The following is a 21,759-nucleotide window of genomic DNA, read 5'->3' as shown; positions in this document are numbered from 1 at the left end:
CTGCTCTCTTCAGAACCTGCAGGCAGGAACGTTTAAGTCTGCTGAAGCTGCGCCCACAGCCGCCCCTTCCCCCAGGTGCTCTGTCCAAGGGAGATGGGAGTTTTATCTATAAGCCCCTAACTGGGACTTCTGCCTTTCTTTCAGAGATGCCCTGCCCAGAAAGGAGGATTCTAGAGATGCAGTCTGGCTGTAGCTGCTTTGCTGAGCTGCGATTGGCCCGACCAGTTCGAACTTGTGGTGGCTTTGTTTATACTGTGAGGGGATCAGAATCCTCCTTCCAAAATCTGTGTAGCCCTTAAGTCTGTATACATAAACTCCATTTTAAAATGTTAAAAACTGGTCACGAACATGATTCACCAAGGTGGTATGAAATAATTAAGCATGACCTAGGTAAGGAAATTGCAAGGTTGGCAACACATTGAGCCACTAGTGTCAACTATGACCATTAAAACAGAGCTTCTCCTGGCCAGGCGCAGTGGCTCACACCTGTAATCCTAGCACTTTGGGAGGCCAAGGTAGGTGGATCACAAGGTCAGGAGATTGGACCATCCTGGCTAACACAGTGAAATCCCGTCTCTACTAAAAATACAAAAAATTAGCTGAGTGTGGTGGAAGGCACCTGTAATCCCAGCTACTCGGGAGGCAGAGACAGGAGAATGGCATGAACCCGAGAGGCAGAGCTTGCAGCGAGCTGAGATCACGCCACTGCACTCCAGCCTGAGCGACACTGCACTGCAGCCTGGGTGACAGAGTGAGACTCTGTCTCAAAACAAACAAAAAAACAGCTTCTCCTATGGTTCAGCAAATCATGCCAACTACTATAGCCCTGAGCTATTGGAAGCAGGAGGTGGTGAGTGAGGATCCAACCCCATCATTTACAGTAACCCCAGGGAATCAATGAGAAAGGTTTCTTGCCCTTAGCATTCAAGAATGAATCAAAAACGGGTCAGTGAAAGAGCTCATGCCAGGTAGTTCAATAAAAGGAATTTACTATAGAAAACTAGTTGCTCAACTAGTGGGAAAGCCAAAAGGCCAAACAGGGGAGACTGGGAAAAAGTAAGAAAGAGTGGGGCAACACAGAGATTAACAACAGTAAGAAGTGTCTACTGTACTCATAGACAGAAGGCAAAGACAAATGCTATTGATATCCTGAGAGCTCAGGCTATCCAACAATGATGATATCACAAGAAAGGAATTGTTTGGCAAAACCATGAATGTAGGTGTAGCCACTGCTGAAGATGCCACCCAAAAGAGAAAGAAAAAGAAATACCTAGTCTTCTTCCTTCTTCCTGCCCTATATACTCCTGCAAGAGGGTCCTCTTAGCTGAGATAGCTAGAAGTCAGTTGACAAGGAAGGCTGGGAAATGCAATTTTCAGAATTTAGTCCCTAACACTACAGAGTAAAGGTGGAAAATGGAATTAATTGCAAATAGTCAAATGACCTGCACAAGATATTCCTAAACCTTCAGATGCCAACTCAATTTGAAAGCTATATGATAACCCATAATTTGTATAGATTTTTCAATGCTGAAGTATATTATCAAAATATTATCTTATGGAGCATGAAGAATAAAAACACAGACAACATTCTAGTTTGCTAGTTAATATAATTATTCCAGTGTTATTTACAAATGGGAAGCAACAATAATAGTAAGTAAAAAGTAAATTCTAATTGAAAATTATCATTTTCTGGTTATCAGTAGAAAAATTATGTCTTAGAATTTACACTAATATATATACATACTATAATCATTCCAGTAGTATCTTAAATTGCTATTTAAAAAAAAAAAACTCAACCATATTTAATAACAAGATGTGTCTCCTCTTGTGGTTATTTTACTACTAAAGCATAAGAGGGTGGTTTACGTGCATCAGAAGTCCCCTTCAAAGCTGTTTCTCAGATTACTTGAAAAGAGCAGTTGAAGAGGCATGCAAACAGGTTTCAATAAGCCCAGTTCATATTTCTTCAACTGTGCTTTCCAAGGCCTTTCAGTTTAGCTGTTGAGATTACAGGCATGAGGCTCTGTGCCTGGCTAAGAATCCATCTATTTGCATTTTTCAGCTTCTAGAGGCACCCACATTCCTTGGCTATAGCCTTGTCCATCTTCACAGTCAGCGAGGGCTTGTCAAGTCTCACATCTTATTCACTCTGACTCTGACCCTTCTGCCTCTTTTCCACATTTAAGGACCTTTGTGATTACACAAGTCCACTCAGAAAATCCAGTATAATTTCTCTCTTAATGTCAGCTGATTAGCAATGTTAATTCCTCCCTCCCATATAATTGGAAACATATAGGTTCTGGGGTTAGGATGTGGGCATCCTGGAAAGCCACTATTCTGCCAGTCACCCCTGGTTTAACTTTTTTTTTAAATTGAACTTTTCACTGAAGCATAACAATATGGGGAAGGTACCCACCTCACACCTCTAGGCCACTGTGGGGTCAGGGTAGGGGCAGCATGCACCCAGGTCATGGCTGTGCAGAGACGGCTGGGTACCCAGGGCAAAAAGGGAGTCCTGCCAGGAAGCAGGAGGAGGGAGTGCATTTGTTCATTCATTAAGCATGTATATTGAAGTCTTGCTATGGGTTATAGATACAGTGGTGAGCAAGGTGGACAGAAACCCCTACCCTCAGGGAGTTCCCAGTTAGTGAAACAGACAAAATAAGGCAGATCAAAGTACTCTAATACACCATGGGTCATTTATCTTCCTCCTAGTGATGCATGTTGCAGCTATTCCTGTTTGTGGGGAGCAGATAGGTTCCTTTACATCTAGAGTGAGGTGGCACAACAGCATATGCTGCCAGGAAGAAGTTGGGTGTCAGCAGACTTCACCCATGCAGCACCTTTTTCTTTGTTGCCACCTGGCATCACAGAGGCCACTGTAGCTGGGGCCTAGTTCCCACATTGCTCCTTCCAAGTCCAGTGCATCCATGCATCTGAATGCTCTCTCCTGGGCATCCCCGCTGCACCCTCCTCTATGCTCCCCTCACAGACTCTACCCATACTCCTTGTGCCAACTGTTTTTTCCTTCCTCTCCCCTTCCTTTCCTTATTCTGTTCTTTCCTCTTCCTTTCCTTATTCCTTACTTTCCTCTTCCTTATTCTGTTTCTCCCTCTGTCTCTTCCTTTCCTGGTTTGCAAAACTATATTTTTAAATAGTCAAAGCCACTTGTACCTTGAACTTTCAAAATCATTATTTTAATCCTTCCTCTTCCCATCTCACCACAAACTCTTTTGCCCTGGAACAGAGACTAAGGGACATTTCCAGTTTTTGCTTCTTTCAGACTTGGAAACTAGACCCAAAGTCAAACTGTCAGTTCTAAAGCAAGGTATCTCTGAAGAAATATCCAACAGTGTCATCTTGGTAGAAAGATTTCTGTAGGATGGTCTGTGGTACTGCAGGGGTGAGGACACTGTGAGCCACTGGGAATGGAATTGTGAGAGCCTAGAGAGCCTGGCAGTGCTGGCGGCCTTCATGCCTATGAAGATGCCTGTTCAGGAGCAGTAGCAGAGGAATGGGTTTAGGAAAAACGTAAGTCTGAACCCTGATTTCCCACATCAAACAATGACTCCTGAACGACGAGGCCCCCACACATGGGGAACACATGGAAAAAGGGAGAAGTCAGACCTAAATGTTCTACAGAAAACCTATGTAAAAGAGAAACCCCACAAATGTCAGGAATGCGGAAAGGCCTTTAGTCACAGCTCAGCACTTATCGAACACCACTGTACGCACACAGGAGAGAGACCTTATGAATGTCACGAATACAGAAAAGGCTTCCAAAACGGCTCAGCACTTACCAAACACCAGAGAATCCACACTGGGCGGAAACCCTATAAACGCACTCAGTGTGGGAGGACCTTCAAACAAATTGCCCCGCTGATCCAGCACCAGATAACTCACACAGGTGAGAAGCCCTATGAGTGCAGCGAATGTGGGAAACCCTTCAGTTTTAGGTCCTCCTTTAGCCAACATGAGTGAACTCACACAGGCGAGAAGCCCTACAAGTGCAGCAAGTGTGTGAAAGCCTTCCAGCAAACCATCCACCTCACCTAGCACCTGTGAATCCACAATGAGGAGAAACCCTATCAGTGTGGTGAGTATGTCAAGGCCTTCAGCCACAGCTAGTCCTTGACCAAACACCAGCAAATCCACACAGGGGAGAAGCCCTGCAAGAGCCATGAGTGTGGAAAAGCCTTCACCAAGATCACACCACTGATTCAGCACTGGAGGACCCACATAGGAGAAAAGCCCTATAAGTGCAGTGAGTGTGGGAAAGCCTTCAGCCAGAGCACACTCCTGACCAAGCATTGGAGGATTCACACAGGAGAGAAGCCCTACAGATGCAACCAGTGTGGGAAAACCTTCAGCCACAGCTCCTCACTCAGCCAGCACAAGCAGATGCACACAGGAGAGAAGCTGTCTGAGTGCAGTCAATGTGGGAAGGCCTTCCAGCAGAGCACACACCTCACTCAACACCAGTGAATCCACAGACGGGAGAAGCCCTACGAATGCAATGACTGCAGCAAGGCATTCAGCCACAGCTCATCCCTCACCAAACATCAGCGAAACTACACTGGGGAGAAGCCCTACGAATGCAACCAGTGTGGCAGAGCTTTCAGCCGGCTTGCTCCCCTCATTCAGCATCAGAGGATCCACACAGGAGAGAAACCCTATTGATGTAACGAGTATGGCAGAGCCTTCAGCCAGATCTCCCTTCTCATCGAACACCAGAGGATTCACACCAAGAAAAAGCCCTACAGGTGTAATAGGTGTGGGAAATCCTTCAACCACAGCTCCTTCCTCAGCCAGCACAAAAGGACACACACTGGGGAAAAGCCTTACGAGTGTCACGATTGTGGAAAGTCCTTTAGGCAGAGCACCCACCTCACTCAGCACTGAAGGATCCACACAGGAGAGAAGCCATATGCATGCAGGTACTGTGGAAAGGCCTTTATACACAGCACCTCCATTACCAAGCACCAGAGAACTCACATTGGATAAACCCACACCACATGTGCTGGGGACATAGGAAGACCTTAAGCCACAGCTCATCCCTTTCTAGATTTCACCCAATCATATACATGAGAAACATATATTCATACACAAGTCTTTTCACATGGCACGCCTCTCAGACACCCTCAGAGAGTTTATACTGATGGGAAATTACCATGGAACCACCAAGCTCTAGGTCATCCATCCCTGCAGCCAAACAGTAGGGAAATGTGGAGATAATCAACATTCAGGACCTTTAGCCTTGAATGCCCATTAGTGTTACATTATAGAACTTACAAAAAATAAATCAAACAAATGTAGTGGATCCAGGGAAAGCTATTTTTTTTTTTTTTTTTGAGACGGAGTCTCACTCTGTCGCCCAGGCTGGAGTGCAGTGGCCGGATCTCAGCTCACTGCAAGCTCCGCCTCCCGGCTTCACACCATTCTCCTGCCTCAGCCTCCCGAGTAGCTGGGACTACAGGCGCTCGCCGCCTTGCCCGGCTAGTTTTTTGTATTTTTTAGTAGAGAAGGGGTTTCACCGGGTTAGCCAGGATGGTCTCGATCTCCTGACCTCGTGATCCGCCCATCTCGGCCTCCCAAAATGCTGGGATTCCAGGGAAAGCTTTTGTCCAAAGATTCACTGTATTCTAAACCAGAGATGTTCAAGTTGGTGAGAAACCCAAAAAATGCCTTTCATATACAAGAACCAAATGAAGTCAGAATTTGCCATTATTGTACACTACATTTTTCAGAAGGGAAGTGCTTATGAATGGTGCAGGTTGACTCTGATATTCCCAAATGACAATATGGCAGAGTGTTCCAGAAATGAGACAGGCATCATTATGGAATCACTATGGATACTGACTGTCTCAGTAAAAAGCTGTCTGATTTGTGTGTACATTGTTTGATCAGGGTACCTGGCAGTCAGTCACAGATTGGAATTCCACATGACAAAGTATCAGTGTACTATAAACAGGCTTTTAATTATCCTTGCATTATTTTGCAGTTAGTCTTTATATGCAATGATATTTAAAGGCTTTGCATGGGAAGACTCAAAATGTAAAGCTGCTTCCAAAAAAAAAATCCCACTTTCTGAGGAGAAATTCAAGCCAGCTGCAGAAATCTGCATAAGTAATGAGGAGCTGAATGTTAATGCCCAAGACAATGGAAAAAAATGTCTCCAGGGCATGTCAGAGACTTCTGTGGCAGCCCCTGCCATCACAGGCCTGGAGACTTAGGAAGAAAAAATGGTTTCATGGGCCAGGCCCAGGGTTCCTCTGCTGTGTGCAGTCTAGGGACTTCATGCCCTGCATCCCAACTGCTCCAGCCATGACCAAGGTGGCCAAGATATAGCTCAGGCTGTTGCTTCAGAGGGTGGAAGCTCCAGGCCTTGGCAGCTTCCATGTGGTATTGAGCCTGCAGGTGCACAGAAGTGAAGAATTGAGGTTTGGGAACCTCTGCCTAGATTTCAGAGTATATATGGAAATGCCTGGATGCCCAGGCAAAAGTTTGCTGCAGGGGCACAGCACTCAGGGGCACTGCACTAGGGCAGTGCAGAAGAGAAATGTGAAGTCAAAGCCCTCACACAGAGTCCCTACTGAAGCACCACCTAGTGGAGATGTGAGAAGAGGGCCACCATCCTCCAGACACCAGAATGGTAGATGCACTGATAGCTTGCACTGTGTGCCTAGAAAAATCACATGCACTCAATGCCAGCCCATGACAGCAGCCAGGAAGGGGGCTATCCCATGCAAAGCCACAGAGGCAGAGCTGCCCAAGGCCATGGGAGCCCACCTCTTGCATCAGCATGACCTGGTGTAAGACATGGAGTCAAAGGAGATCATTTTGGAGCTTTAGGATTTGACTGCCCTGGTGGATGTTGGACTTACTTTCCCATAGTACCTTTGTTTTGGCCAATTTCTCCCATTTGGAATGGCTGTATTTACCCAATGCCTGTACCCCCATTGTATCTAGGAAGTAACTAACTTGCTTTTGATTTTACAGTCTGATAGGTAGAAAGGACTTGCCCTGTCTCAGATGACACTTTGGACTGTGGACTTTTGAGTTAATGCTGAAATGAATTAAGACTTTGGGGGACTGCTGGAAAGGCATGATTGGTTTTAAAATGCGAGGACATGAGATTTGCGGGGGGCTGGGGCAGAATGATATGGTTTGGCTCTGTGACCCCACCCAAATCTCATCTTGTAGCTCCCATAATTCTCACATGTTGTGAGAGGGAGCCAGTGGGAGATAATTGAATCATGGGGGCAGGTCTTTCTCTTGTAATAGTGAGTAAGTCTCATGAGATCTGATAGTTGTAAAAATGGTAGTTGCCCTACACGAGCTCTCTCCCCCTGCCTGCTGCCATGTAAGATGTGACTTGCTCCTCCTTGCCTTCCACCATGGTTGTGAGGGTTCCCCAGACATGTGGACATGTAAGTCCATTAAAACTCCTTCTTTTGTAAATTACCAAGTCTCAGGTATGTCTTTATCAACAGGGTGAAAAACAGACTAATAAAAAAAGTGAAAAGACACCCACTGAAGGAGAGAAAATATTTGCACACTATCCATATGACAAGAGATTAAGAACCAAAATACAGAAGGAGCTTAAACAACACTACTTTTTAAAAAAGCTAATAATCCAATTAAAAATGGGCAAAAGACCTGAATAGACATTTCTCAAAAGAAGACATACAAATGACCAACAGGTTTATGAAAATTTGCTCAAATTTATTGATCATCAGAGAAATGCAAATTAAAACTACAATGAGGTGTCGTTTCACCCCAGTAAAAATGGCTTTTATCTAAAAGACAGGCAATAACAAATGCTGGCAAGGATGTGGAAAAAATGGAAACTTCATATACTGTTTGTGGGAATATACATTAATTTATGGGCACTATGGGAACAGTATGGAGGTTCTTCAAAAAAACTACAAATAGAGCTACCATATAGCTAGCAGTGGTATATCCCACTGCTAGGTATATACCCAAAAGTAACGAAATTAGTATATCAAAATGATATCTGCACTCCCATGTATATTGCAGCATTATTCACAATAGAAAAGATTTGAAATAGGAAAGATTTGCTATATGCACACTTAGCAAATCTTTCCTATTGTCCCATAGCAAGACATGACTTGCTCCTCCTATATTCCACCATGGTTGTGAGGCTTCCCCAACCACGTGGAAGTGTAAGTCCATTAAAGCTCTTTCTTTTGTAAATTTCCAAGTCTCTGGTATGTCTTTATCCGCAGGGTGAAAATGGACTAATACAAAAGTGAAGAGACAATCCACTGAAGGAAAGAAGTATCTCATGTACTCCATAAATATATAAACCTATCATGTAACCACCAAGATTGAAATTAAAATATTTTTTAAATACTAGTAGTAATTTTATACACCAAGAATGACTAAGCTGAGAAACAAATCAAGGAGGCAATCCCATTTATAATAACTACAAAAAAATAAAATATCTAGGAATACATTTAACCAAGGAGATGAAATATTTCTACTAGAAAAACTGCAAAACACTGGTGAAAAATATATGGATGATATAAACACATGAAAAAACATCCCATACTCATGGAGCAGAAGAATTAATACTGTTAAAGTGATCACACTGCCCAAAGCAAGCTACAGATTCAATGCAATCCCTATCAAAATACTGACATTATTTTTCATAGAACCAGATAAAGCAATCCTAAAACTCATAGTGTACCTAAAGGAGCCCAGATAGCCAAAGCAGTTCTAAGCAAAAAGAACAAAGCTGGAGATATCAAATTATCTGGCATCAAATTACACATACTACAAGGCTATATTAACCAAAACAGCACAGTACTGGTTTAAAAATAGACACCTAACATCAATGAAAGAATAGAGAACCTAGAAATAAAGCCATCTATCTCCAGCCAACTACACATACACTGGGAAGAGGACACTGCTTTTGATAAATGGGTACTGGTAATATTGTATTGCCACCTGCAGAAGAATGAAACTAGACTCCTATCTCTTGGCATGCACAAAAGTCAATTCAAGATGGATTAAAGACTTAAATGTAAGACTTAAAACTATAAAAATACTATAAGAAAAACTATGAAAACCTCCTTTGGACATTGGTCTAGGCAAATAATTAATGACTAAGGCATGAAAAGTATTAGCAACAAAAACAAAAATAAATCTATGGGACTTAATTAAACTAAAAAGCTTCCACACAGCAAAAGAAATAATCGACACAATGAACAGACAACATGTGGAATGGGAGAAAATACTTGCAAAGTATTTATCGGACAGGGGACTAATATCCAAACTTTATCCAACTTTTACAAAAATGTCACAAAAAGGTAAATATCCAATATCCAAAATTTATAAGGAACTCAAACAACAACCACAACAAAATAAATAACCCCATTAAAATAGGCAAAGGACATGAATAAATATTTTTTAAGAGAGAACATTACAAATGGCAAATAAACACATTTTTAAAATGTTCGACATCATTAAGCATCAGAGAAATGCAATTAAAAGTACAATGAGGTATCATTTTATACCAGTCAGAATGAGTATTATTAAAAAGCAAAAAAATAATAGATGTTGTTGAGGATGCAGAGACAAGAGAATGCTTATCAACTGTTGGTAGGAATGTAAATTAGCACAACCTCTATGGAAAACAGTATGGAGATTTTTCTAAGAACTAAAAATAGAACTCATTCAATACCATTCAATTAAAAGAGATTTTAATCTCTTAGATTAAATCTCTAAGAAGAAAAAGAAATCATTATGTAAAAATCAAAGAAAAAGAAATCATTATGTAAAAAAGTTACCTGCACTCCAATGTTTATTACAATACTATTTAAAATAGCAAAGATGTGGAATCAACCTAAATGTCACTCAATGCAGGACAGCATAAAGAACATGTGATATACAATGGAATACTATTCAGCCATAAAAAAAAAATAAATCATGTCTTTTGCGGCAACATGGATGGAACTGGAGGCCATTACCCTAAGTAAAATAACTCAAAAGCAGAAAGTCAATACACATGCTCTCATTAATAAGTGAGAGCTAAATAATATGTATACATATAGAATCTGGAATAATAGCCCTTGGAGACTCAAAAAGGTAGGGGGGTTCAGGGAATGAGAGATGAGAAATTATTTTGTGGGTACAATGTATACTATTTGGGTAATAGTTACACTAAAAGCCCAAACTTTACCACTATGCAATATATCCATGTATCAAAACTGCATTTGTACCTCTTAAATGTATTCTAATAGAAAACTTAAGGTGCTAATGGTGTTATATCCAACAGCAGAAAGTCCATGGCATGAAATGTTTACAGAGATATGAAAAATAACTGCACTAGATATTCCTAATCGATCACTTATAAGAAGCAGGGATCTATGTGACTTTGTATATGATACTATTAAACATTTTTGAAAATTTAATGACATTGACTGGTTCCTCCTGATGTTACCGGACAACATGGTTAAAAAAAGGTGGGGGGATGAGTTCAGGGATTCAAACTCCCAGCAAAAACACCTAATGAATAACCTAAGAGCTTCTGTGTGTACCCTGAAGGAGACCTTCACTTTCTGTAGCTGCAGGGCTGAAATTGCTGAAGATCAAATGTAGAACCTCATCCTATGACTTGATGAATTACAAGGCAAGTTAAACACCAGCCTGGCGGAGTGCGTATTGTTAACGTGAGGGCATTGATTAGGATGTGGATGTGTGGGAAGGCCCTCCAGGGTCACTGACACTCTAAATTCTGAAGAGTCTTCTTTGCCCTAACTAATATGTATCTATTCTAAAATGTCCTCATTCATCTAATTTATTATTATTATTATTATTATTATTATTACTATGTATATTCTGGTAAGGAAGCTCACATTTTTAATAGTTACCTAGCTAGCTATCTGTATATATATATGCACACACATACATACATACACACACACACATACATACACACACACACATTAAGATGGATAGTAGGTATCATCCCTCAATAAAATGTAAGAAAACTGACTCCTTTTTCAAACCAAGATTTGAACTGCAGCCTGAATCAAAGTCTGTCCACTTAACCACTCTACTGCAAGTCTCATGTATTACTAGCACAGATCTAATTGATATAACCAATTGTTCATAAATTGTTGGGAAAATATGCATTATTTATTTGGTGATTACATGGTAAGATTGAACAATTTCTTTTACTGAGTTTTTTTTGAAGGGATGGAAAAAGACTGCAGCGGGGTTAAAGAAAAGATGTTATGAGAAAGGAATATGAATTATTGCAGGCTGTATGTAAATCAAGATATTTAATCTTTAAAATGGGGATAATCTTTATTCCCACAAAGTTGTAATTATTGTAAAAGGTCCTTACATCTTTAACTAACGTAAGAAAGAATTAAAGATATTTTGTAAGCATCAAGTACATATAAGACAAGGCACTAGTACAAGATTTATAGAAAATAAAAAGCCATTGTTCTTAATTATGCGGACAGTATTCAAGTCTGGTTGGAAGTACAATACTACAATACTGCGTTATGGGCTGAATCATGTACTCTCAAAATTCCTATGTTGAAGTCCTAGGATCTTTATAGAGGTAATCAAGTTAAAGTGGGCTCATTAAAGTAGGTCCCAATCCAATGTGACTGACATTTTTGTAAAAAGTGGGAATTTGGAACATAGACATGCAGGGAGAACACCATGTACAGATGAAGGCAGAGATTAGAGTGATGCTTCTATAAGCCAAGGAGCACCAAAGATTGCTAACAACCTGTAGGAAGCTAGGGGAGAAACACGGAACAGATTCTTCCTCATAATTCTTAGGGGGAATCAGTCCTGCTAATACCTTGATCTCAGACTTCTAATCTCCAGGACTGTGAGACAATACATTTCCGTTTTTTAATTCACTCAGTTTGTGGTACTTTATGACAAACTGAATACTGTTAAAGTAAGAAAAAATAAATATCTGTTGTTTAACCCACTTTGTAGTACTTTATTATATCAATCTTATCAAACCTATACAATATGACATAATCAAAGAGCAACATCCTGCATAAACAAATTTTCAATTGTTTGCTATAAACAACCAATGCTTTTAAGGTTCAGAAACAACTATTATATAATTGATATTGATATGTCCCTTCAGCCACACATATACATAAATATGCACACACATGCATGCATGTAGGTGTGTATGTATTTGCATACATGCATGTATATGAATAACTAATTTCATTGGTTATTCAGAACCAATGAAAATTAATAATTATTTGTAAAATAAAATTATGTTTACCTTTCTTACTAACATTTTCAACATTCTGAGTCTCTACTATGTGACAATTAGAGCATGAGGTTGAGAACATCAAGAGCTAAACAAGATCTAGTCCCTTCTGTATGAGAATACACAATCAAGTCCTCATCTCCACTGTCAGAATACCCACAGTATTTGCCAATTATGAGGAAATTTTACCTCTGTTCTTTAGTTTGTATTCAATTAGGTCTGCTGTCTAATTATTTGTTTTATAGGGAAGCCTCCTCTCCCCCCAAGACAAAGTTCTACTGTAAGCATGTCATACAGAACTAGACAGATATTACTCAATAACTCATAATTGATAATACAGTCAAACATGAGGGTTTTAGTCCAAAACAAAAAAGTATCTTGGAAAGTAGTTTCTAAAATATAAGGTACTATATAAGCATTTGTTAATATTACCATTAATTATATTTTTAATCATTTATAACAACAAAAATTTGATATTCCCAAGTTAATTCCTTCAAAATTTTTTCCCATAAAACTTGTCCCATTATTGTGAAATATTAAATGACTTGAATTGCACTGAATGGTCACATAAAATTCAATTCTGAAAAAAAAAAGTCTTACCAGACAAACTTAAAAGGAAAAGCCTTTAATATACTTACCACTTTCAAAGCAAGCATCAAAGAGAAGATGTCCTTTCTTGGGCTGTCCACAATATCCAGTTGGAAGCACTATATATTTGCTCACATTCCCTCCGATGGCATCATCATTTCCCATATCATTGCCTATTAAAAAAATTGTCTCATGTTAAGTAAAAGTCAAAGTATATTCAGCAATAGAAGTCCAGTCAGATTTTTACTGTTAGTTACCCCTTCCCTAGTCACCAAGTGTTTAACCAAGCAAAAAGAAGTTAACATCACATTGTGATACAGTGAAAAAAGGCTACATTTTCAAACAAAATGATATAGCGTCAAATGTCAACTCAAATACATGCTAATTCTCTATGCCCCAAAGCAATCAACCTAATATCTTTATACTTCAGTTCCTCTCATCCATAAAATGTGAACAGTAAACTCATCTTCCAAAGTTGTGTTATTAGAATTGTATATAAACTATAAAAATATCTTCTATCATTATCAAAATCCAAGATATATTCATTAAATTGCATCAGCCATTTAATATATAAATAATGTACATAATTTGACAGAAACATACATTCAATTATTTAAATTTGAATAAAGCAGTTATTCTATAAATAGCATTATGACTTCCAGATGCTCCACCAGAAACCATCTGAGAAACACTGAATTAGCATAGATGTTCTATTTCCTAACAGGAACTTTAATTTTTAAAAGTTTTTGAAGTTTCACTTTCACCTAAGATGTAGAAAAATGGAAAGAGTATCCCTTCTACCCTAACAACAACAAATATCTCAATTAAGAACAAAATCATAACTTTCCCAAATCTATCAGAGAACAGAGTTTGAAGAGCAGCTAAATCATCCAATGTCAAAGGAAAGTCAAGTCCCACCAAAAAGAGCATGGGAAGCAAGCACTGACTCCTCCATGACAGAGCACAAGAAGAAGTAATGCTGGGTCCCATACAAGTTAGTAAAAAAGCTAAGCTAATTTTTAAATATTATTAAATGTCAAATAAGGAAATACGAGAGTGTGGAACTACTGAGTCATAGACACAAAGGGAATTCACATCCATTTGAAGACTCTGCTGTACAGGTCTCTACCAGATATTCAGAAGGAAGATTACAAGCAGGTAGGTAGACCAGAAAATGTTTACCTTTGTGGTACAGGCCTAGAGAAGGAGAGAGCCTTCTGTAATAGGAAAGGCATGAAGTCCCTTATGGGAAAAACAGCCTTACATGACTAGGGGAGCAATAACGAACTTATCACCTGAGTACAAAAGTGAGAGGACGAGAAACAATAAAGGAAAACTCGTCCACACCTGAAGGAGTGGCAAACATTCCCAGAGAATATTATAAGTATTATTCATCACTATAAATGGATATACTTCTTTCCAGGTCATTTGTGTAGGGGCTTGTGTCAACCTAGTCTGGAAATAAACTAGGTTTGAGTTTCACTGTTGCTATGGTCATCTTAAATACTCAATCACCCCAGCCAGCCCCTTCCCTCAAAAATAAAATAGCACTAGAATAATTTGAAGCTAGTTGGATACTGAAGATAACCGTAGCAACAAAGAAACTCAAATACACCTTAACTCCAAGCTAGGTTGACACAAGCCCCCACCCAAATGAGCTGGAAAGAGATATATCCATTTATAGTGACAAATAATATTTGCAAGTACTATAAATACTATAAAAACAGTAGTATTCTCTACTCTTCTGGTATTCTATAAAAAATTGTGAGACATAGCCAAAATATCAAGAAAAAACAACCTACTATCTAGGGAAAAAATGATACACAGGACCAGACATAGAAATGACCAGATACTGGAATTATCACACAATGAATTTTAAATAAAGCTTAATATGTTAAAGGCTGTAGTGGAAAATAAGAACAAAATTCATGAAGAAATGGGAAATTTCATCAGTAAGACACAAACCACAATAATAATACAAAAGGAAATGATAAAACCAAAATCACAGTAATAGTGATGAAGAATGCCTTTAATTCATTCATCAGTACACTTGGCACAGCTGAAAAATAAATCAGTAAACTTTAGATCAATAAAAATAATCTAAACATAAATGCAAAGGGAAATAGGAAAAGCAAAAGGGAAAAAAGAGCAGAGCATCCAAGAGCTGTGGAATAATATCAGCCAATCTAAAATATATATATAATTGGGATTCCCGAGGATATAAGAGTAAGAATGAAGCAGAAAGATATTTGAAGAAATAATGTCTGAGAATTTTCCAAAGGTAATGAAAGATATTGAGCTACAAATCCAAACAGTAACTAGTAGAATAAATATATTATTAAAAATTATATATATATTATGCTTAAAGAGATAAATCACATACAAATGAACTAAGACAAAAATACATATTTCTCTTTGAAATACATAAACTGTGCAAACCAAAAGTCAAGGTAATGATATATTGAAATTACTGGGAAAAAGTCAATGTAAAATTTTATACCAATTGAAAATATCTTTCAAAGATGAAGTACAAACTAAAGGTATTTTAAGAAAAATAAAAGCTGAGATAATTTATTATAAACAGTCCTGTGTTGTAAGAAATGTCAACAAAAGTTCTTCAGCCAGAAGAGAAATAATAGCAGCTATAAACTAAGGTCCACACAAAGAAATGAAGAGCTCCAGAAATGATATAAATAAAGGTAAATATAAATTTTCTTATTTTCAATCACTCTAAAAGATAAATGACTATAGAAAAAATAGCAATGTATTGTGTGTTTATGCCATATGAAAAAGTAAAATATATTACAAAAATTGCACAAAAGATTAGAAGAAGATGGCTGACTAGAGGTGCCTGACACTTGCCTCATTCACAAGGAAGGGGCCAGTGTCAGGCACCTCTAAAAACAAGTAGATAACCACACATCGAATAAAGTGCCTAAGCGAGAACACTGGAATTCAGCAGGGAAGTAACAGGGACCCTCTGAGGCATGAAAGGAGAGGGAAGTGAAGCAACTGGCCCAGCCATGATTGTCTCAGATCCAAGAGAAGTTCCCCACTGCAAAGGAAAGGTAAGTAAAAGATCCCCAGTGCTGCATATTCCCATCACAGATGCCTGCAATAGCCACAGGAGAGTCTAGCATAGAAAGTCATCTGGAGTCCATTGCAATTGCGTTGTTCTACAGAGGAAATTCACACTCCGTTCTACTCACCCCCTGAACCCTAAGCAGGTGCAACTTGCCACCATTTTGAGAACTAATCCCCCATCAGGCTACATCTTGCCCTGGGGCCTAGCTGCCCCTGAATCTCCACATCCCTGGAGCCCCAAGGACATCCTCCCACATCCAACCAGAGGGCTGCTGCATTATGATGCCAGCTGGACCCAGCAATACATCTGGGTCCCCAGCACTGTAGCCATATAGTGTCCTAAATCACCCAAAACAGGCAGTATAGCACACCAGGGAGGCTGCCCACAGGACAAAAGGAGCCAAAATGCACAGTTCCCAGAGTCTGAAAACCATCTTCCCCAAGACACTGCCATTAACAAAAACAACACGCCTCCAGCTGAAGGGTCACTTCACACCTGAATGCACCACCACAGAGCTTGAGAATAAGCCTGCCTATGTATGTCATCCAGGATCTGATGGTTTTACAGATGGTTGGCATTACCCCAATTGGCAATCATTTTCTCTCCTGCTGCACTGTGAAGAGGTGCTTTTTGCCATAATTGTATGTTTCCTGAGGTCTCCCCAGCCATGTGGAATGGTGAGTCAATTAAACCTCTTTTCTTTATAAATTATCCAGTCTGAGTATTTCTTCCTAGCAGCATGAGAATGGACTAACACAAATACAAACAAAGAAGTTACTATGTAATGATAAAGAGATCAATTCAGTAACAGGATATAACAATGCACCCAACACTAGAACATCCAGATATATAAAGCAAATATTATTAGAACTAAAGAGAGAAATAGACCCCAATACAATCATAGTGGGAAACTTCAAAACTCCCATATTCAGCATTGGACACATCATATAGAAAGAAAATCAACACATTATCTGCACTATAAACCAAATGGACCTAACAGACATTTATAGAATATTTCATCCAAAAGCTGCAGAATACACATTCTTCTTATCAGCACATGGAACAGTTTCATGGATAGATCATATGTTAGGTCACAAAACAAGTCTCAAGAAATTTCAAAAAATCAAAATCATATCAAATATCTTGTCAGACCACAATGGGATAAAACTAGAAATCAATAAAAAGAGGATCTCTGGAGGTAGTAAAAATAGACAGCAATTAAACAACATGTTTCTGTATTACCATTAGATCAATGAAAAAATTAGGAAGAAAAATTTGAAAATTTCTTGAAGCAAATGTAAAAGCAAACACAACATACAAAAACCTAGGTGATAAAGCAAAAGCGGTGCTAAGGATATTTCACAACAATAAATTACAAAATCAATAAAGCGGAAAGATTTTAACAACATAATGCTGTACATCAAGAAAGTAGAAAAGCACAAATAAACCAAATGTAAAATAAGTAGAAGAAAAGAAATAATAAAGATCAAAGCAGAACTAAACAAAATAGAATCTAAAAAAACACAAAGGATAAGCAGAATGAATTAAAAGGTGGTTTTTTGAAAAGATAAAATCGATAAACTGCTAGCTAGCTAAACAAGACAAAGAGAGAAGACCCAAATAAATAAAATCAGAAATAATAAAAGACATTACAACTGATACCATAGAAATACAAAGGACCATTAGAGACTATTATGAACATCTATGTGCTATCAAATTGGAAAATCAAGAGAAGAATGTATAAATGTGTGAACATATATAATCTATAAAGATTGAACCAGAAATAAATAGAAAACCTGAACAGACTAATAATGAGTAGTAAGATTGAATGAGTAATTTTAACAACCTCCCAATGAAGAAAGCACAGGAGCAAATGGCTGTACATCTGAAATCCACAAAACTTTTTTAAAAGAACTAATATCAATTCTCATACTATTCTAAAAAGTGAAAGAGAATTCTTTCTAACTCATTCTATAAAAACAGCATTACTGGCGGAGCAAGATGGCTGAATAGGAACAGCTCCAGTCTCCAGCTCTCAGGGCGAGCAACACAGAAGACAGGTGATTTCTGCATTTTCAACTGAGGTACTGGGTTCATCTCACTAGGGAGTGCTGGACAATCAGTGTTGGTCAGCTGCAGCAGCCGACCAGCAAAAGCTGAAGCAGGGAGAGGCATCACCTCACCTGGGAAGCACAAGGGGGAAGGGAATCCATTTTCCTAGCCAGGGGAACTGAGACACACAACGCCTGGAAAAGCGGGTAACTCCCACCGCAATACTGTACTTTATCAAGGGTCTTAGCAAACGGGCACACTAGCAGATTATATCCTACACCTGGCCAGGAGAGTCCCATGCCCACGGAGCCTCCTTTATTGCTAGCACAGCAGTCTGCGATCTAACGGCAAGGCAGCAGCAAGGCTGGGGGAGGGGCGCCCGCCATTGCTGAGGCTTAAGTAGGTAAACAAAGCCGCTGGGAAGCTCGAACTGGGTAGAGCTCACAGCAGCTCAAGGAGGCCTGCCTGTCTCTGTAGACTCCAACTCTGGGGACAGGGCATAGCTAAACAACAACAACAACAACAACAACAAAAAAGCAGAAACCTCTGCAGACGCAAACGACTCTGTCTGACAGCTTTGAAGAGAGCAGTAGATCTCCCAACATGGGGGTTGAGATCTGAGAACGGATAGACTGCTTGCTCAAGTGGGTCCCTGACCCGTGAGTAGCCTAACTGGGAGACATCCCCCACTAGGGGCAGACCGACACCCCACACCTCACACAGCTGGGTACACCCCGGAGAGGAAGCTTCCAAAGCAAGAATTAGACAGGTACACTCGCTGTTCAACAATATTCTATCTTCTGCAGCCTCTGCTGCTGATACCCAGGCAAACAGGGTCTGGAGTGGACCTCAAGCAATCTCCAACAGACCTACAGCTGAGGGTCCTGACTGTTAGAAGGAAAACTAAAAAACAGAAAGGACACCCACACCAAAACCCCATCAGTACGTTACCATCATCAAAGACCAAAGGCAGATAAAACCACAAAGATGGGGGAAAAGCAGGGCAGAAAAGCTGGAAATTCAAAAAATAAGAGCTCATCTCCCCCTCCAAAGGAACACAGCTCATCGCCAGCGACGGATCAAAGCTGGACGGAGAATGACTCTGATGAGATGAGAGAAGAAGGCTTCAGTCCATCAAAATTCTCAGAGCTAAAGGAGGAATTACATACCCAGTGGAAAGAAACTAAAAATCTTGAAAAAAGACTGGAAGAATTGATAACTAGAATAATCAACACAGAGAAGGCCATAAAAGAACTGACAGAGATGAAAACCATGACATGAGAAATACATGACAAATGCACAAGCTTCAGTAACCGACTCGATCAACTGGAAGAAAGAATATCAGCGATTGAGGATCAAATGAATGAAATGAAGTGAGAAGAGAAATCTAAAGAAAAAAGAAGAAAAAGAAATGAACAAAGCCTCCAAGAAGTATGGGATTATGTAAAAAGACCAAATCTATGTCTCATTGGGGTGCCTGAAAGTGAGGGGGAAAATGGAACCAAGTTGGAAAACACTCTGCAGGATATCATCCAGGAGAACTTCCCCAACCTAGTAGGGCAGGCCAACATTCAAATTCAGGAAATACAGAGAACGCCACAAAGATACTCCTCGAGAAGAGCAACTCCAAGACACATAATTGCCAGATTCGCGAAAGTTGAAATGAAGGAAAAAATCATAAGGGCAGCCAGAGAGAAAGGTCGGGTTACCCACAAAGGGAAGCCCATCAGACTAACAGCAGATCTCTCGGCAGAAACTCTCCAAGCCAGAAGAGAGTGGGGGCCAATATCCAACATTCTTAAAGAAAAGAATTTTAAACCTAGAATTTAATATCCAGCCACACTGAGTTTCATAAGTGAAGGAGAAATGAAATCCTTTACAAATAAGCAAATGCTAAGAGATTTTGTCACAGCCAGGCCTGCCTTACAAGAGACCCTGAAGGAAGCACTAAACATGGAAAGGAACAACCGGTACCAGCCATTGCAAAAACATGCCAAAATGTAAAGACCATCGAGGCTAGGAAGAAACTGCATCAACTAACGAGCAAAATAACCAGTTAATATCATAATGGCAGGATCAAGTTCACACATAACAATATTAACCTTAAATGTAAATGGACTAAATGCTCCAATTAAAAGACACAGACTGGCAAACTGGATAAAGAGTCAAGACCCATCAGTTTGCTGTATGCAGGAGACCCATCTCACATGCAGAGACATACATAGGCTCAAAATAAAGGGATGGAGGAAGATCTACCAAGCGAATGGAGAACAAAAAAAAGCAGGGGTTGCAATACTAGTCTCTGATAAAACAGACTTTAAACCATCAAAGATCAAAAGAGACAAAGAAGGCCATTACATAATGGTAAGGGGATCAATTCAACAGGAAGAGCTAACTATCCTAAATATATATGCACCCAATACAGGAGCACCCAGATTCATCAAGCAAGTCCTTAGAGACTTACAAAGAGACTTAGACTCCCGTACAATAATAATGGGAGACTTCAACACCACACTGTCAACATTAGACAGATCAACGAGACAGAAAGTTAACAAGGATACCCAGGAATTGAACTCATCTCTGCAGCAAGGAGACCTAATAGACATCTACAGAACTCTCCACCCCAAATCAACAGAATATACATTCTTCTCAACAGCACATCACACTTATTCCAAAATTGACCACATAATTAGAAGTAAAGCACTCCTCAGCAAATGTACAAGAACAGAAATTATAAGAAACTGTCTCTCAGACCACAGTGCAATCAAACTAGAACTGAGGACTAAGAAACTCAATCAAAACCGCTCAACTTCATGGAAACTGAACAACTTGCTCCTGAATGACTACTGGGTACATAACGAAATGAAGACAGAAATAAAGATGTTCTTTGAAACCAATGAGAACAAAGATACAACATACCAGAATCTCTGGGACACATTTAAAGCAGTGTGTAGACGGAAATTTATAGCACTAAATGCCCACAAGAAAAAGCTGGAAAGATCTAAAATTGACACCCTAACATCACAATTAAAATAACTAGAGAAGCAAGAGCAAACACATTCAAAAGCTAGCAGAAGGCAAGAAATAACTAAGATCAGAGCAGAACTGAAGGAGATAGAGACACAAAAAACCCTCCAAAAAATCAATGAATCCAGGAGTTGGTTTTTTGAAAAGATCAACAAAATTGATAGACTGCTAGTAAGACTAATAAAGAAGAAAACAGAGAAGAATCAAATAGATGCAATAAAAAATGATAAAGGGGATATCACCACCGACACCACAGAAATACAAACTACCATCAGAGAATACTATAAACACCTCTACGCAAATATACCAGAAAATCTAGAAGAAATGGATAATTTCCTGGACACTTACACTCTCCCAAGATTAAACCGGGAAGAAGTTGAATCCCTGAATAGACCAATAGCACACTCTGAAATTGAGGCAATAATTAATAGCCTACCAATCAAAAAAAGTCCAGGACCAGATGGATTCACAGCTGAATTCTACCAGAGGTACAAGGAGGAGCTGGTACCATTCCTTCTGAAACTATTCCAATCAATAGAAAAAGAGGGAAGCCTCCCTAACTCATTTTATGAGGCCAACATCATCCTGATACCAAAGCCTGGCAGAGACAAAAAAAAAAAAGAGAATTTTAGACCAATATCCCTGATAAACATCGATGCAAAAATCCTCAATAAAATACTGGCCAACCAGATCCAGCAGCACATCAAAAAGCTTATCCACCATG

General features: G+C 39.4%; 2 protein-coding genes and 1 pseudogene across 6 annotated transcripts in view; 2 read left to right on the top strand and 1 right to left on the bottom strand.

Annotated features, from left to right (window-relative positions):
* The window catches only part of LOC144338703 (zinc finger protein 135-like), a 31,921-nt pseudogene extending 27,940 nt beyond the window's left edge, over nucleotides 1–3,981 (top strand).
* BEND5 (BEN domain containing 5) overlaps nucleotides 1–21,759 on the bottom strand; it is a 1,441,067-nt gene that overhangs the window by 1,255,339 nt on the left and 163,969 nt on the right. For all 5 annotated transcript variants that reach the window (XM_077991613.1, XM_015139247.3, XM_077991622.1 and 2 more), the window contains exon 2: nucleotides 12,922–13,044. In XM_077991613.1, the coding sequence (XP_077847739.1) occupies nucleotides 12,922–13,044 (123 nt within the window). The remainder of the gene's footprint in view (nucleotides 1–12,921; nucleotides 13,045–21,759) is intronic.
* On the top strand, nucleotides 4,073–5,032 carry LOC144338699 (uncharacterized). Its single transcript, XM_077989164.1, has 2 exons — nucleotides 4,073–4,096; nucleotides 4,328–5,032. Exons 1-2 carry the CDS (start codon nucleotides 4,073–4,075, stop codon nucleotides 5,030–5,032), a joined length of 729 nt encoding a protein of 242 aa, XP_077845290.1.

This window comes from Macaca mulatta, chromosome 1, assembly GCF_049350105.2.
Source record: "Macaca mulatta isolate MMU2019108-1 chromosome 1, T2T-MMU8v2.0, whole genome shotgun sequence".
In the NCBI taxonomy this organism is placed as follows: Eukaryota; Metazoa; Chordata; class Mammalia; order Primates; family Cercopithecidae; genus Macaca; species Macaca mulatta.
The sequence above is the reverse complement of the archived record's forward strand: the minus strand, read 5'-3'. Positions and strand labels throughout refer to the sequence as shown.